At 44.1% G+C, this 18,205-nt stretch overlaps 1 protein-coding gene across 6 annotated transcripts in view; it reads right to left on the bottom strand.

Moving 5' to 3' along the window:
- The window catches only part of Tnik (TRAF2 and NCK interacting kinase), a 448,219-nt gene extending 434,838 nt beyond the window's left edge, over window positions 1–13,381 (bottom strand). For 5 of the 6 annotated variants that reach the window (XM_017797395.1, XM_008830101.2, XM_008830102.2 and 2 more), the window contains exon 1: window positions 12,892–13,349. In XM_017797395.1, the coding sequence (XP_017652884.1) occupies window positions 12,892–12,948 (57 nt within the window). In that variant the 5' untranslated portion in view covers window positions 12,949–13,349. Of the gene's footprint in view, window positions 1–12,891 lie in introns of all 6 variants that reach the window. The other variant, XM_008830100.3, reaches the window with a different exon arrangement.
- Between the last annotated feature and the right edge of the window lie 4,824 nt (window positions 13,382–18,205).

The raw sequence follows: 18,205 nt of genomic DNA, 5'->3' as shown, positions 1-18,205 counted from the left end.
ATTGCATATTAAATGTTTTAGGCCTGATAACAATTGTACATACGCATTTTTAAGATGAATTCTAAAATATTTATAAATTAAGTGTTGTGATGCTTCAAAATAATATGGAAGATGAAGTGGATAGAAATTTTTAAAAAATAAGATTGGTCATAGGAATAATTGTTAAAGGAGATACCTACACTCTGTGGACTTTTGTATTAAGGGTGTTTTCGAGATTTAATTCACACTGCATCAAATTCACTCTTTCTAAGTGGAAACGTGTTGATTTTTAGTACATTTACAGATGCACAACAGTGAGGCAATCTCACTTTACACCACTGGCAGTCACTACCCACACCATTCTCCAGCAGTCCCAGCAACCATTAAACCGTTTTATTTCTCCATGGATTTGCCTCGTCTGAAAATTTCTCAGAAATGGAATGATACAAGAGGTAGTGATCGGTGGCTTCTTTTGCTAGACTAATGTCCATTGATTCATTGGCATGAATCAGTGCTTTCTTTTATTGCTGAACAATATTATACTGTGTGGTGTATTAGGTTGCTGTGATAAACACCATAACCAAGAGCAACTTAGGGGAGGAAAGGCTCACAATCCATCACTGAGGGAAGTCAGGGCAAAACTCAAGCAGAAACCACTGAACACTGCTTACTGGCTCTCTCACTGGCTTATGGTCAGTGAGCTTTCATACACAGCCCAGACTCACCTGCCTAGAGATGATGCTGCCCACAGTGGAAGAAACCCTCCCACATCCATCTTCAATGTCTCATAGACATGGTCACAGGTCAGTCTGATAGGAAATTGCACTGTCGAGGTTCCCTCTTTCTAGATGACTCTAGATTGTGTCAAGCTGACTATAAAAGCTAACTAGCACATATGGATAAATCGCATATTACTTATTCATTCACAGCTGATGGGACATTGGAGTTGTTTCCTTCTTGAGGCTACATTGAAGATGCATGCACAAGTTTTTGCATGCTCGTATGCTTTCATTTCTCTAGGGTATGTATACTGGAATTGGAATTGCAATTTCAGATCAGAACTCCACAATTTAACATTTTGAGGAGCTTCCCAACTATTTCCCAAAATGGTGGTACTATTCTGTACATCCCCACCAGTAATGTACTAGCAGAATTCTATCAATTTTTACATAAGCTTAAAATAATACCCTATAATCAGAAGTTGCTTAAACTATCTCAGAGAAAATCATGGCTAGCCTAAGGAAAGGCTGCTTATTAATTTTGTTTGTTTCCTGATTTGTTATACTAGGGATTGAACCTCTTATCACAAGCACTCTACTCCTGAGCTACATCCCCAATCTCCTTCTTATTTTTTTATTTTGAGACAGAATTTCTCTCTATGTTACCCAGGTTGGCCTTGAACTCACTCTGTAGTTCAAGCAGATCTGAACTTCCAATCTTCCTGCATCAGCCTTCCAAGTATCTGAGATTACAGGCCTGTACCATCAGGACCTTTTGATTATTAAAGTTTTCAAAACAGCTTGTAGCTTATATGTGCAATATGATCTTAATTCTTTTAAAGCTATCTATTAGGCACACATAGAAAAGTTACTAATTCATATATCAAAGTACATACACAGTTATCCTAAGAGTAATAGGCACTCTTTTTTGCTTTTTCTTCATTTTCCAAATTTTCTACAAGCGTTGGCTTTATAACGAGATAAGGAGAAAGTTGAGAAATTCATTTTGTAACTAAACAAAGTTTTAACAATTCAGCAGCTCACACTTAGTCTGCAACCTGGAGTCCCCAAGGTCATCTGGCTCATGCCAGTAACACCCCTGCATATGTTTCAAGCTCCTTCAACTGGACTCTCTTGGCACACAAATTTTAGCTGTTGATACATGTATTTATTTACTTATCTGTTTATCAACTTGTTTATTTACTTATTTGCCTATTGCAGTTCTGGAGACAGAGTCCAGAGCCTTGATCATGCTGAGCAAGTACTCTACTACTGAGCTACATCTCTAGTCCCACAGCTTCTTTTACTTTGAGATTGAGTCTCCTAAGTTGCCTAGATTGGCCTCAAACTTACAATCATTTACCTTAGCCTTCTGGGTGTGCCAGGTAACCCCTGGGTAGTGGGCCTGCACCACTGTGGGTTTTATCCTATCTGTGACTTCTATCAGATACTGCCACATCAACTTTTTGGAAATGTGAGGTATAGTAAATAAATAAGATCCCTTATACATAGAATAATCAACTTTATTCATTCAACTGATACTTAATGAATATCATCACTACTTATCTATACTGATTAAATTAGTCATGCTTTCCTCTACTCCCTACTTAACAATTAAGAATATTTTGTATATGCAAATGGGGCTAGAGAGATGGCTCAGCATTTAAGAACCCTGGCTGTTCTTGCAGAAGACCCAGGTTCGAATCCCAGCACCCACATGGCAGCTAACAACTGTCCGTAACTCCAGTTCCAGGGGATCCGACAGTCTTTTCTGTCCTCCATGGGCATTTCACAACATGGGCGCACTTACATGCAGGCAATAGACATAAAATGCACGTATACACATAAAATAAAAATAACAAATAACATATTTTTTTAAAAAGGATATTTTATATATTCAAGCAATTTTACCACCATCTTTGTAGGCAGATTTTGCCAAGTTAGTTTTTCTGTGATGGGAATCACTGATTCTCTAAGATGCTCTGAATAGCAGCAACCCACATAAGTGACGTGGCATAACAGGACCCCAGCTCTGCCTTTGGGCCCTCATCTTCTCTAAGACAAGGATCTTCTCTAAGACAGGATCTTCTCTAAGTTTCAGTGTCTGCTTACAAAGAAGGTAAGCTTCATCACTGAGCCCTATCTTAGATGGATAGCTAGGACTGATAGAGCGATGTGCAGATAGTTAGATACCCGAACGTGATCACGCTTTGCTTTGCATTTCATTTTTCTTAACTTTAACATTTTAATAGCTTATTCTATGTGCTACTTTTATCAGAAGCTGCCACACCAAGTTTTTGGAGGTGACTCAGTGAATAAATGAGATGCTTTATACAAAAAAAAATCAACTTCATTCATTCAACTGATATTTACATAATAAACATCTATCATGTGCCATGTGCCAAGCACCCTCCTAAACAACAGGAATAATGGCAAATACACAGCAAAATCTCTTCAAGCAAAACTTGGATTCCAGTGGGGCAGACAAAATGCTTTTTTAACTACCGATAATTATAATTGCTTTAAAGACAATTAAAGCATGGGTTGGATAGTCACAGGGTGGGAGGGTGGGTGACTTAGCGATATGTATCAAAGACCTGCCCTTAGACTGCACAATCCTTTCATAATCGTAAGAGATAATGCAAGGAAGAAAGCCTCTTTATGTAGTAGGCATCCTCTAGAGGGCTCGTGCTGGTGTCTGTTTCTGACACCTTGACTCTGTGCAGTACTTTCCGCACTGATTAGAGTAGGTCTGAATTACTGATAGGAGAACAGGAAATCATGGTGCATCATAAAAGACTTTGTTGCTTTCACGCTGCTCTCTAAGATTGCTCTATCTGGGGAAAGTCAGCACCATGCCATGAGGATACTCAAGCAACCCATGAAAGAGCCTCCTGTCACCAACCAGCATCACATCAATGGACCATCTTGAAAGAAGGTTCTCCAGCCCAAATCAAGCCCTCAGAAACCATTTACCTTGGCAATACCTTGCTGGGGGCTCAGGTGAGACCTTAAACCAAAACCACAAAGACAAGCTATTTCTGAATTCTTATCTCTAAAACTATGAGAGATAATAAATGATCATTGCCACTAAGTTTTGGGGTTGTTGGTTATCCATCAATAGACAAGTAATAACTTGATCCATCACCCAAATAAAAAGGTATTACCTGGTGGGAAAGTTTTCTGATATAGAAAACTGCAGGAAAGTCCTTGGAAGATTCACAAAACATGAAACGTCAATGCAGTTGAGGGAAAGGTGTTAAGAATGATCCACCACAGTTGAAGGGTTCTGCGATAGGGAAATTCAGTTTTCTTTAAGGAAGTGGCCCATGCTCCAGTGGATGCCCTTCCCCCACACACATATGGGCAGCACTAATTGGATTCAGTGGATTATGAAAAGAGGGCTTTAAGTTGGGAGGGATCAGAGTAAGGGGCTATCTGGTAAGACTTGGGGAGAGTAGGGAGAGGATATGATCAAAATCAATTATATAAATGTATGAAATTCTGAAAGAATCAATGGTGGAAGTCTGTTTTCTCATGAATGGAGGTACAGCAGTGTCGCTTACAGCACAGCCCCAGCAGTAGCAGCACCCCATGAACTCGCACTGATGACTGAACACTCCTACAAATAGATGAATGATGCACGTGACATGTGTAATTCTCCTGGTTAATCACATTCTACAGAATCATAGGACACTACACTGCACTCAGAGCTGTACCTTCTATAACATGGGCAGATAAATCCCAGTGTCAGATATGTTGCTGGTCTACAAATTTTCAGTTTCATTCATATGGCCAAGCTTCTAATTTCACTGATTGGAGAGGTGGCATTGAAAATCTGCCCTTACTTTAGCATCTAAATGAAGTTATCCAGCAGCAACACTGTAAGGCAGGACCCAGTCCGGGTCGCCATCAGCTGTTAGCTCTATTATTCCATCTTTAAAAACCAGAACTGGGGGCTAGAGAGGCGATTCAGGAGTTAAGAGCACTGGCTGCTCTTGCAGAAGACTTAGGTTCACTTCCAAGCACCAACATGGCAGCTAATAGCCGTTCATAACTCCAGTTCCAGGGGATCTGACACCCTTTTCTGGTCTCTGTAGGTATTGCATGACATAGGTGCACTTAATGTCCATGCAGACAAGATACTCATAAACTTAAAATAAAAATAAATAAATCATTAAAAAAAGTTAAAACCAGAAAATAAAATAAAATTATATATATATGTCTTTTTGAGACAGGGGCTACAGGGAGACAGTGAGATCTTGAACTCACAAAGATCCACCTGCCTCTGCCTCCTGAGTGCTGGGATAAAAGGCGTGCTCCATCATGCCCGGCCAGAAGTGTATTTTAAATCTTGAATCAGGGACTAAAGTTTGGAAAATAACACCCCAAACTAGGGAAAAGATATAATTTTTCACTAGCAATTTCTAGTTCACTGAGATGCTTACTTTGCACATTTCTAAGTCCTAAGCAAGAATCCACAGCTATTTAAATACCCTGGTTCATACCTCTAGACCCTTTATATCTTGGAATTTATCACAGCGGAATGGCAGCATTGGAAGTCTCCATTAGCCTCTTCCTGTCTAGACCACATCTCTTACACGTGGGAAACACACACACACACACACACACACACACACACACACACACACACACATACACAAAACCCTAAAGCTCAGAGGGTGGGGTGTCAGAGCCAGCAATAAAACACTAGACTCTGACACTCAGGGAGCACTTTTCCATTAAACCTCTACCATCCTACAAACCCCCAAACTCACTGCTGTCTCTGTCAAAATAAAAACTCAAGGTCATCTTCCAGTAGGCACCCAGAAGTATAGCCCTTCCTACCTGATGTTATCTTTTAATAAACATAGCTGTCATAAACATCAAGAGGATATTTAAAAATTTAAATATACACACACACACACACACACACACACCAGCCTTGAGATTCTAACTCTTAGCATTTGAAATCTCTCAACATAGAATATAGAGAAAATAGAAGTAATTTTCATGGTAAGAAAATTCTACAAACAAGGATTCCTACACAGGACTTGGGACTATATTTCTCATGATTAATGGCCCTGAAATTTTATTCTATGTAACTGGCATCCATTGGAGTTGTACCCTCCTTATATAAACAGCATCTTCCAGAGTTGTACTACTTATAATAAGGATATAATGGAACATATATTCCTTGAACCTGTGCTCTGGTAAGAATGGGACTACCTTTCCAGAATTTCTATACCCTCTCCAGGCAGCACCACCTCCAATCCTTCTAAAAGGACTGTCTGTTATGTAGTTTGCCAATTTGGTATTTATTTATTGCTGTGTAAAAAGCCCTGGTGGAGATCCCTAGGAAGATCAATGCATACATTGTTTTCATGAAGCTTGTCGACTATAGTAAATATAATTTAAGTAGGAACATCCTGAGTGTTATGGAAGCAGTGTGAAGTCAGTGCTGGGAAAGTCTCTACGTGGCAGGGAGAATTTGTACCTGAAAAAAGCCAGGTACAATTTTTTAAAAACAGTGGCCTATGAACGTTTACTGTTGAAGCAGTAGGTACCAAAAGGAGAATACGGAAAGATGTGCCCTTGAGAGCATCCATCGGGAGGAATTGCTCTCTGTGACAGTGGAAAAGTGGCCATTAAAACTCAAGAGTATCGGGACTGGAGAGATGGATGAAAGGTTAAAAGCACTGGCTGCTCTTGCAGAGGACCTGGGTTCAGTTCTCAGCACCCACAATGATGGCTAACAACCATCAGTAACTCCAGTTCCAGAGGACCTGACACCTCCTCAGGCCTCCAGTGCATTGTATACATGTGGTACACTTGCATACATGCAGACAAGACACTCATAAAATTAAAAAAAAAAGTAAACAAAAAAATAAACAAAACATTTTAAAGAAACAAACTGAAGAGCAGGGCAGGAGACTCAGCCGAACGGCAGCTTGTCTTGAAACGCTGCTAAGGTACAAACTTTGGCCCCTAAGCTGTGAGGTCAGGGAAGGGCCTTGACAAATAAATGACCAGCCAGACAGAAAACATGCTTTAGGAAGACATACGTGACTGCAGTGTAGGTCTAGTGGTAGAGACGTAGCAGGTGAGTCTTGTCATGGGTGCTGCCCAGGAAGAGTCACTACAGTGACAGAGAAGAATGAGACAAGGAGATTCTTGCAATAAATATTAAGAAAGGATGTTTAAGCTTGGAGCAAAGTAAAGTGTGTTTTCAGGATTTAGGGGGTACCTTCTTGAGATAACTGGGCCGAGTCTGCCAAGTAGAAAGTGGTGGAAGGAATTATCTGTCTCCAGAGGGAAATAAAATTCCAACTAGAATGAGGGAAATTAGAAGCAGAAATCACCCAGAACTTTCTACTTAAGCCCTCCTTCTCTCTCCACTAGGAACCTTATATCTACAAGCACAGAATAACATTTCATTCAAAAAAATATCATGGCGATTTTCTTGAAATTCTCAGCACACTGCTAACAAGAGAGAGCTACTTTCCCCACAGGATGGAAGCTGCAATGTGGCATCCAAGCCATCTTTCAGACTCCAGTTATTCCAAATTCGATCAGAAACACAATCAGAGACTGGTTGTGCTTAGCTGGGCATGGCCACCACGATTCAATCACAGCGGCCCAGGCTCGGTGGATTTGAGGGCTGACCACTCTCACTGGAAGTAGAAGCAGAGTCAAAACAAGAAGGGAATGGATTAATTGTAGAGCAGAAAGAAGAAAGGGCCAACCAGCAAGTCTCAAAATTACAAGCTTTCAAAGAGCCTTAGAGATAAGGAGGGGAATGTGATACTCCGATGAAGGAAAAGCATTTGGTATTCTTTCATCAATGAAATAGTCCATGACCTCCTAAGTAGATAATTATGCAAACAGCAAACCAAGACTTGTATTAGCCTTTGTATCGAAGATTACTCCAGTTAATAACGAATGCTAAAATTCCTTATGCCTACTGCACTGATGTTCTCCTAACTACCACTGTGCCCCATTTTATTATGAGACAATCTCACTGCAAAGAAAACACCTGTTCCATGGCTCTGAAAAAACAAATCCCTCTAATAAAAACTGTCATGCTACTGCCATTTTAAGACTGTTATCAATCCACACAACTTTACTAAAATCTCATTTTAGACCGAATTTAATTAAGTGCTCCAGGGTAATGAATTAATAATGTTTCAAGATTTCTTTAAGACCCAAGAGATCTCTGACCAGGTTTTAAGTACTGGGCTATTAGTGTGTATCCTTTTAAGTGCCTGGTCCACTCCATTCCCCCTTGGAAAAAAAAAAAAAAAAACATGAAAAGGTATGGCACAATAAATGTGCTTGCATTTGAATAATGCATCCACAGAGAAGAAAGAGGAAAAAAGAAAAAGTCGTTGCAAAGAATAAGGCTGATAGCTGATAGAAGTCTAGATATATAGTAATCGTCAAAAAACTTCTGGGCTGAGCTTCTCTCCTCCATAATGAATGCCTATCCCAAGCCAAGCTCAACTGAGGACATGAGAGACACTTACAAGGTCATATTAGCACATAGGGAGGGAAAGGCAGGCAGATAAGGTCTGTTGAAAACTATCTTCTATGAAAAGCAATTAAGAGAGTGACCTTATATCAACTCTGACCTCCACATGCTCGTGTCCACACAAGGAACACAGTCTCTTCTAAAGCAGGCATAATGTAATCCCAGGGCTCAGGAGGGTGAAGCAGGAGGATTGAGAATTCAAGGCCAGCCTAGGCAACAGAGTGAGTTTGACACTAGTCTAGGTTATACAGTAAGACCTTGTCTCAAAAAGACAAACCCTCTCAACATCCATCTCAGCATTTTCTACGAGGTGCAGTCACTGGGATCCAATGTTGCTAGGCTCAAGTTTCCCATAAAATTCTAGGCATCATATATTTGTATGGTGCCTTAGGATTTAAAAGCACTGCCATAAATACTTTATTTGACTTTTGAAGCCAGAGTGTGATGAAGGCAAGCAGTTGTCCTTCCATCTTTCTGTCGCCTCTGGTGGCATGCCCCAAGTCATGGAACTAATAGGATATGCAGAGCGCAGAAGCTGGTGCCTGCTCCACAGCAGAGGCTCATGCACTCAAGCATGCACTCACTCACTCACTCACCCATTCACCCATTTGTTTAGTTAACCAGTGAGGCCCTAGACATGAATGACTACAGGCCTTTAACAAACCCCCGGTCTATGAGGAGGCAGAAAGGAAAACCCCACAGGCATGATAATAAAAACCCGACAAGTACAGCTAAGAGATGAGAGCACGCTCCCCAGAGGAGGCTAATTCTTAAACCTGGGTTTTGACGGAGAAAGGAATAGCTAGGGGTTGAGGAAAGTGCTTGTCACACAAGCATGAGTCCAGTTCCCGAGCACCCCAAAAAAACTCATGGGCATGGCTGCCTGAAGCCCCTGTGCTGGGGATGAGAAGGAAACAGCAGGATCCCTAGGGCTTAGCACCCAGCTAGTCTTATTGATTCAGTGAGCTTCAGGTTCAGTGAGAGAATCTGTCTCAAAGAATAAGGAGGAAACAGTAGAGGAAGACAGCTGGCCTCAACCCCTGGGTCTCTACACCCACACACACGCATGTATACACATAAGACACACACACACACACACACACACACAAAACACGAAATGGTTAGGCCCAGAAAAGCAAGTGTGGGGCATCTAATTTTGTTCAAATAGAAAAGTGCCTGAGTCCTGTCCCATGACCTCAGATTAGAGAGTATGAGGCCAGCAACCTTAACCTTGAATGCCTGACCTTGTGGGCCAAGCTGAGGATAGTCAATGTGCTCCTGTGAAGAAACATGATAACCTCCAAATAGCTTTCTGGGCTTAGCTCACCTCACAGGCAATAGAGCATCCTGGTGGTAAGTGATGTCTTGAAGCAGGTGTGTGACTCAAGGCCGGGCCTACAGGAGGAAACTGTTTGCAGTAGCCTGTGTACGTGTACACACATTTTCATACACCCACATGGATGGAGCTTCTATTCATAATACTGTGTGTAATATCTACATCCACAGAGATTGTAGAAAGCATGCGGAGACTCCAGAAATCTTTCAAACAGAGGCATCTGAATAATGCAGGTGTCTGGACCGACCCTTGGGACATATTCAGATGGAGACGGGTTACTGAGAGAGGTCTGTCCTACATGATTTGGACATCTTGCCTGCAAAGGAGGTACTAAAAGGAGGCTGGACATGATAAATTCCAAGGGTACCTGGTAGCTCTGTGTTCGTTTGCATTTATAAGCTTACAGATTCTAGCAGTTTCCCCACTCATAAGAAATGAAATTCCATGAACCTGATCAAATGATTTCTCTTGCCCATTTTTATTTTTATTGTGCTCAGGCAGAAAATGTTTCATTGATTTACTTTTCAGCCATAGACAACGTGGATTAGAGCAAAGACTGAGGATGGGGGGGACAGTAGCTTCTTCCCTCCAGTCCCTCTTCTCTTCCCCTGGAGCTGTGTGACCTTGGACAACAGACTTTGCCTGTCTGGACTTCACTTCTCCCATATGTTACAGGAGAGGAGTGGTTGAGTGTGCTACAATTCTCTTCTAGCTCCATGACTACGAAACCATCTCCCCACCCCACACCCAAGATTTAGTTTATTCTTGTACACTCTACAATGAGGACTCAATAAATTGAATTCTGATGATCTATGTTGTAACCAAAGATCCTGCCTCATTTCACTTTTTAAAAACCCACCCAAATCTTGCTTGATTTAAGTGATGGGGACTGTAGCTGACTACCCGGGATTTGAATTGTACATTGTTCCTATTTGGGGACTGTTTAGACTGAGTCCAGTCTGGGATCACTGGCTGAGAACAATAAACCCCCAAGGTGAGGAGACATACCTCTCCAGACACAGATCTGCTTTTAAAGTATGGACCCCAGGGTTTACAAAAAGAGCATTGATTGTTTATATTAAAGAGCCAAGGAAACAGCAGGGGCTGACAGGGCTGAGCCACTGACCTTGCCAGCATTTCAGGGGTCAGGCATTCCCCAGGAGGTACTCAGCAGGCAGACTTTGCTGAGAGCTTAAAAACCCACCTCTCCAAATCCGGGGAGGCAGCCACCGTCTACACTTTGATTGGGGAAGACCACCTACAAGCCCTTGGAGACAATCTGACCTGTGCATCTCACCCACCACATGCCTGCCTGTGATCCCAGGCCTGCTGGGTGCAACTGTCTGCCCATCTGCATATAAGCCTTCCAGCCAGCAACTCCCCAGTCACAGAGGATAGCTGTTGCCCTTTGTACACCTCCGTGCAGGCAGAGAATTCATTGAGCTTCTTGGGCCTCCGTGAATTATGCAAAGATATCCAAGACACAGATTGCTCCAGCACAGGTCTCCCCAAGGGTGACCCAGGTAGCCCTGAATCCTTCAGCCTCTGTTCTCCGTGTCTCTGAAAAACCTTGCCCACAGGAGGCAAGTCCCTGTCTCAACTTAAAAATCACATCAGGGAGAATGATGAGATTCCAGCTCAGCGCGATCTCCAGCCTGGCCCATTGTTCAGGTCCCTACCTCTTAACCACTCCTCCTTCTCCAAGTCTGGGCCATCCATCCACCTGATTAATCCGCCCGCTGCAACTCCCAGGCAGAAGTGGAGCGAAAGAGCACAGGGTGGGTAAAGAGGAAGACACACACGGCCTGGTCCCAGGCACCCACTCTGCTCCCATCCCCCACCCCAGCTGCCCGCTGGTTCTGGATATGGCCTTTGGGCACCAGGGAGACAGACAGCTTACTGTAATCATACATGAATGAGCTTTGGCTCCCCTACTACCACAACAGCCCATTTCAAAAGGCACCCTGGCGCTTCTCAACCCAAGCTGAACCAAAAGATTTAGGGGAAGGAGCAAGGATCAGAAAAAGAGGGAGGGAAAGAACAGTATCACTTTGATCAAAAGAAGCAGCTCCTTAAAATATCTGTACAGAAGAGGCTACCCCAGGAAAAGTGTTAAAGACGCAGGTAAACAGCCCCAAGATTCAGCACCAGTCTAACAGTGTATTATTCCTCAGGAGGGCGAGTGAACTTCCACCCTTCAAGTATATATATATATTTGCTATTTATTTTATTTTTAGTTCAGGAGAGGAAGAAGCCGGTCCTACTGAGATTGGTGTCCAATCTTTCTCAGATTCCCGCGGTTGCCACCGCCACCGCCACCACCCCTCAGCCCCTTCCTGGCAAGGCAGCATCTAATTAACATGGCAAGAGCGCTCTGCCCCCTTCCCCTAAGGAGTGTGCTGGGATTGGGGATGGGGGTTGGGGGAAGCATCAAGGCTACAGTGGGATTCCTGGTAGTATGATCTCCAAACAACAGCAAAATGGATTCTAGACCGCTAGTGTCTTAGTCAATACAAAGAAACAGCCTCTGGGGCATTTGGGGAGAAGGTAAAGGCAAGGCTGGGGGAAGGGCATATGCTTTACAAAGGATTGGTCCAGACTCCGGGAAAACACAGTTCTCTCTCTCCAGGGAGTTCCGGTGTGATCCGGAGAAGCTGCAAACGCGTTCTTTCACCTGCTGAAGTTCAGCCATAAAACAGAAAGGTCACTGCCACCGAGTCAGGAAGGCACAGGTAGGGCTGAGTTCAAACTACAGGTTTGGCACCCTGGCATCTAGGGGAGAGCTCAGAGCCCCGGCGTGGGAGGCAGAACCCGGGGAGGGGGCGCAGTTGCCACCCACAAGACCCGCATGCAGTAGCTGCCCCCTCGGAGCGGCGGGTTCTGCTGGCGGGGACAGCCAGGCTCGCGATGTCATCTTGCAGGTAGCTGGGAAACGTGAGGGGCCGGTGCCTTTATGCACGCGGTGATTCTTTTTGCAGCAGGGGACAGTCCGGAGCCGAGGGAGGAGACGGTTGCCCGGGGTCCTGTACACACACACACACACACACACACACGGGGTCTTGTACACACACATGCACACACCCCAGCCTTTCATTTAAATCTTACACGGATCGAAGATATAGCTTGACATCAGCCCCACGAGCTTCCTGGCGGAGCCGCCTCGGCCCCAGCCCAAGGCGCACACGAGCAGCCCAGCCCCTGCGGTAGGGGTAGAGGCTCCGCCAGGAGCAGCAGGGTTGTCCTCGAATCAGAACACTAAGGCTGGGAACGTTCCCTCGCCCAGACCCAGGCTAATGGCTAGTAACCAGCAAACACGTTCAGCTCACCCTCAGGGCCGAGAGATCGATTTCATCCAGGCTGCGAGCCGGGGAGTCGCTCGCCATGTCGACTTCTTGGCGGAAGAAATGGACCAAAAGCACCCCGAAGCGTCTCCAGGGGCAAGTCCACCTTGGTCTATTTCGCTCGCGTCCTCATGCGGCTGTCCACCAGAGAGGCCCGGGGCCCAGCCTCCCCCGCCCACCCGGGCCCCAACCACCGTGCGATCCCGATCTTCCGTGAGCGTCCGATCCGCGGGATCCGGGGAGCCCAACCTGCGCGGATCTCCAAGCCGGGAGCCGCGGGTGCGTGTGGGCTGCGCGCCCGGATCGGCTAAGGGCGCTGGGGCTGCGTGGGTGTATTTAAATGGGACATGCTTCTTTGCTTGTGCGTGGATGGCGGCTGCATTGGCTGTTATAATGAGACATATCAACTCCTCCACTCAGCTGGGGGGTGGGGGTGGAGAACCACACAGAACTGTCTATCACCGCTTCCTGGGAGGAGTAAGGCGGGGGGTGGGGGGAGGCGTGGTCTGAGACTGGGGAGAGGCCTCGCTTCCTGACCCGGTCCCTCTGCACCAGCCTGGGTGGGGGAGGGGCGCGCACCCTTGGCGTCCCAGCTTTTGCAGGTTAATCGTGCTGCATCTCCAGAGTTAATCTTTGAATCCCGAGGTGCTTGCAGATCCCAGGGACCGGAGATCTATTTTTCACTGTGTCCCATTTGTGCAGTGCACCAAAATGGCCCTTCCATAGCATCTTGGGGTTTCTTGCTGGGTTCAAATGCGCTCCTGGTGAAAGGGAGCGGGGGAGGCAGAAGAAAAAGAGAGCCGAGTCCTCCCTCCTCCCCCCATTAATTATTTTGGGGGCTGGAGTAAAGGCGGGCTGGTGCAACCGGTGCATATAAGGACTTGTGTGCAGGGAAGGGGATCCGCCTCCCCGCGCCGAGCGAGTTGGGGAGAAGCGCACACGCGCGCGCACAGCCTGGCTTTGGCGATGGGCAGTGGCTACAGGGTCGCTGTCACTCACGGTCCCTGGGATACGGGATGGCGGGCCGGGGTCATCTGTGGTTCTCCCGGCTGGGAAGGTTTGGCCGAGGAGAGAAAGCTGGGAGATCAGAGCTCCCAGTTGACATCGCCACGCCCAGGACCAGCTCGTGCCGCAATTCCCCACGGAAATGCCCGAATTGAAACTCGAAGCTTGTTCCCAGGGTGCCGTAGCTAATAGGCTTCAGGTGACTCCCAAACCCACACTGGACCAAGCAACACACGACCACCGAACCCACCGTGTGAAAATCAGGCGGCTTTTCCGCGCTGACCAGGTTGGATGGAGAAAGTTAGGCTCCCCGAGGGTGAGACGTGATGTGAAAGATGTGACCCATTGGAGCGATTTCACTTCTCCCGCTTTCTCATTAAAAGCTGGACGTTTACATCAGTGACAGGACTTTCTGTCATCTACAGAATGAAGTCACTTCCCCAACCTCCGCTCAACCCTTCCTCTCCCAGCTTGGCCACGCGAATAACATCGGAAAAAAAGCTAATACTGAAATCACCCCACTCCCCCCAATTCATAAGTAGCTCAAAAAGCTTTTTTTCCCTATGTTAAGACAGGAGGCCACGTGATTGGGAATTGGGGGTTTTGCTTTGCTTTTTTGCTTTGTTTTGGGGGTAAGAGGGATTTGTTTGTTTTTGGATGGCTTGCTTTGGTTATGAGACAGACTCGTGTATTTCAGGTTGGCTTGAAATTCCCTGTGTAGCTGAGGATGGCCTTGAACTTATCCTCCTGCATCAACCTCCCAAGTGCTGGATTACAAGTGTGTACTCCCCCCAAAAAAAGGAAGGTGGAGCCCATGTCCTAGGGGACAGACACGGAGGCTGACCTCTGACTTCCACGTGGCCATATAAACACCGGCACACACCGCACACACATCCTACAACGTCAGCAGTGTGGTGAAGCACATCAGCATATCTGCACTCCTTCATTTACTTTATCCTGAAGCTCACGTTTACACTTGATGACCCCCTGGTTTTCATTTCTCCCTTAATGACTTCTTTTCCTATTCTCATCCTTCAACTAGACAACAGTTAATATGAAATTGTCTGAATGTGAAAGAAAATAGTTTCAGGTCAGGTACTGAGACCCATAAGCAGAACTATTTTTAAAACTTCAAACATGGAAATATGAGATAAACATTTTTCCCATGAAGAACATTCATCTTATGCCCCAGACTTTTTTTGAAATATCACAAAAAGATATTTTCCTGACTTTAGTAACTGCTCAGACCGTGATCCTGGAAAGTCCATTCTTGGGTTTAGAATTAGAGAACTATGTCTGCTGTACCTGGATATGGGAAGTCCTTTCTCAGAGCTGGGGAGGACTGCCAGAAAGCCAGGCCCAGGCAGGGGTGCTCACTACAGGAAATACCTAAAAGGAAGGATCAGCATAGCAAACTGCACCCTGGGAGGAAAGGAAGGTGAGGGGGTGGAAACAGAAGCGTTTGTACAGCTGGAGGGGAAGGGTGGTGACTCTTGGGACAGGGAAAGAAAGCACAGGTCAGATCTGGCAGAACTTTCACTGCCCCATTTAGCAACTCAAACTTGATTCCTTAGGCCAAGTGTGTATCAAACTTCAGCTCTTCAAGTAGGAACTTTCTGATTTCTTGCTGTGTTTCTATACCACCTATTCTCTTAGTACTTAATATTTTTCATTCAATCACTTTTTCCTTATGTTTAAAAGAAAACATAAGTCACTACTGTAAAGGAAATCTAGAAATAACTGCTTTTATAAAAAGGAAACCATTTAAATAAATATAATGGAAACCAAAGTTATACTGTTGCATTCAGATTGGCTGTTGCCACCCCCAGGCTTTCTAGGGGAAGACCTGCTCTTGGTTTCCTAAAAGAGAGAATAAATAGCCTTGGTAAATCCAAGGTCCTCGCCTTCACAGAGGCAAACAGTAAGCTTGGAAATAAGCAACCAACAACTAAGATTCTTTTAGAAACACAGTGATAATTGACGTGAAGAAAAGAGAGAGCAGCAAATTCAGAAAAGGCATTCAGGATTTGAGCAAGGTGAGATTTTGCTTCTGGAATAATCTGAAGGATTGAGGGAACAGAGACCATTCACAGCAGCTCAGAAGCCTAGAAAATGATCTCATCTGCTGCTGTTCATCTCTGAGGTAAATATGCAGTAACTACAGAGAGCCTGGCAGGAAGTACACAGATCAACTTCCACCAGTGAGAGGGAAGAAGAGGAAACGTGGGAAGGCCAAGAAGCACAGCGAAGCCTTTATGTTTGGTTCTGTTTTGTTTATAAGATCTGAGTCAAATATTGCCAAATGCTCAGAATGGTTAAATATGGGTGGTTAGTTAGGAGTGTTCATTATATTGTTCTTTGTATGCTTGGATATTTGAAACATGTTTGTATCTTAAAAGTATTTATAAAACAGAATCTAAAGGAGCTTATCTTGTTATGGTCAATGCTATTTAACAACTAATCTACATAACAATTCACATCACAAAGTGGAAATCAGAAATAAACCAAGTAGGGCTTCAAAAAGCATACTCTATATAAGCTGTCATCATATATCTATAGACATAACAGAAAAAAAATAGAATTTTGGAGACATTCTCATGTAGCCCAGGCTGGTCTCTAGCTCACTATGTAGCTAAGGACAGCCTTGAACTCTTGATCCTCCCAAGTGCTGAGTCGCCATGCCTGGCTCAGAAAAATATTTTTAAACATTCATCAAGCGTCTAGAAAACAAGGAGCATCAAGTGACTCACCGGTCTAGAACACTGTCTAGGTGATCTAAGACAGGCAGGACTGGGTTGCCAGCGAGACCTCAAACCCAAACCATGTGCAGTGAGGTTGGCAGAAGATTTGGGCAGACTCAAACTACATGAGCAGGCACATTTCTCATGGTGTGTAATCAAGGGAAAGCATTGATTTATTGATTCATTCAATATAGATAATTCTGTATAAAATCAATACTAGGACCTGGAGATAAAGCTTTGCTAACACAAAGCCCTCATCTTCACAGATGAGCACAGTAAGACTCAAAATTAACAATCAACAACTAAGGTTATTTTAGATGCATAGTGATAATTGATATGAAGAAATGTAATCAGGGTTAGGACACTCATCCATGGACATGCTCTCTCCCAGCCCTAAAGTATAATCTGAGTATGGGTGCTGGGGCCAGTGACACAGGACAACACCTGGGAGCTGATCACCAATCACTGAAAAAAGTAGAACCACACACACACACGCACACACATACACACAAACATACACATATCACACACAAACATACATCACACACATCACATACACATATACACACATACACAAATATACACACATCACACATACACAAACATATACAAAAATACATATATCACACATATACAAATACATATACACACAATCATGCACACATATACAAACATACCCTCACAAACATACATGCATACACAAACACATACCCATATCACACATACACACACATATATACATACACATACACACAAAAACATACACATATGCTTATATGCGTGCATGAAATGCTCAATAAATAATTTTTTTAAAGAGTGAGGTGGAGTGGCTGGAGAGATGGCTCAGCAGTTAAGAGCACCAGCTGCTCTTGTGAGGACCTGGGTTCAGACCTCTGCACCCAAATGGCAGCTAACAACAGTCCTTAACTCCACCATCAGGGGATCCAGTGCCCTCTTCTGGCCTCTGCCAGCATGGCACACACAGGTGCACTTACACACATGCAGGCAAAACACTAATACACACAAAATAAAAATAAATAAATATTAAAAATAAGGTAGAGAGTGATTGAGAAATACATCCAGTGTCAACCTCTGACCTTCACGTATGTATGCATATACACATGAAACACACATGCACACGTACAGAAACACACACATATGCAGACAATTTCTAAAATAATATATTTATTGAAATAAAAATTGATAAGTCAAGAAATAGTTATTGTAATTATGTAAATTGATATAATCATTTTAGCAACGATATAATAAGTTATACGGCTTCTTCTAAGCATTTGCTAAGGCCTGGATATTTGCAAGGCCTCCAATATTCAAATGTTGAAGAATAGTCTCAACAGTGATGAAGAGGCAGTATTCTTGGGAGGTGAACAAAACACGAGGCCAGGTGAAAACACAAAAGGCATTATCTCAGGAATAGCTTCTCACCAAACTTAAGCCTTGGTCCCTTGACCTTGGACTTTCTAGCTTCTAAAATCATAAGGAATAAACTTCTGTTGTTTATAAATGACCTAGTCTAAGGTATTTTGTTTTAGCAG

Source organism: Nannospalax galili, unplaced genomic scaffold (assembly GCF_000622305.1).
Source record: "Nannospalax galili isolate Female #2095 unplaced genomic scaffold, S.galili_v1.0 scaffold33, whole genome shotgun sequence".
Lineage (NCBI taxonomy): Eukaryota > Metazoa > Chordata > Mammalia > Rodentia > Spalacidae > Nannospalax > Nannospalax galili.
The sequence above is the reverse complement of the archived record's forward strand: the minus strand, read 5'-3'. Positions and strand labels throughout refer to the sequence as shown.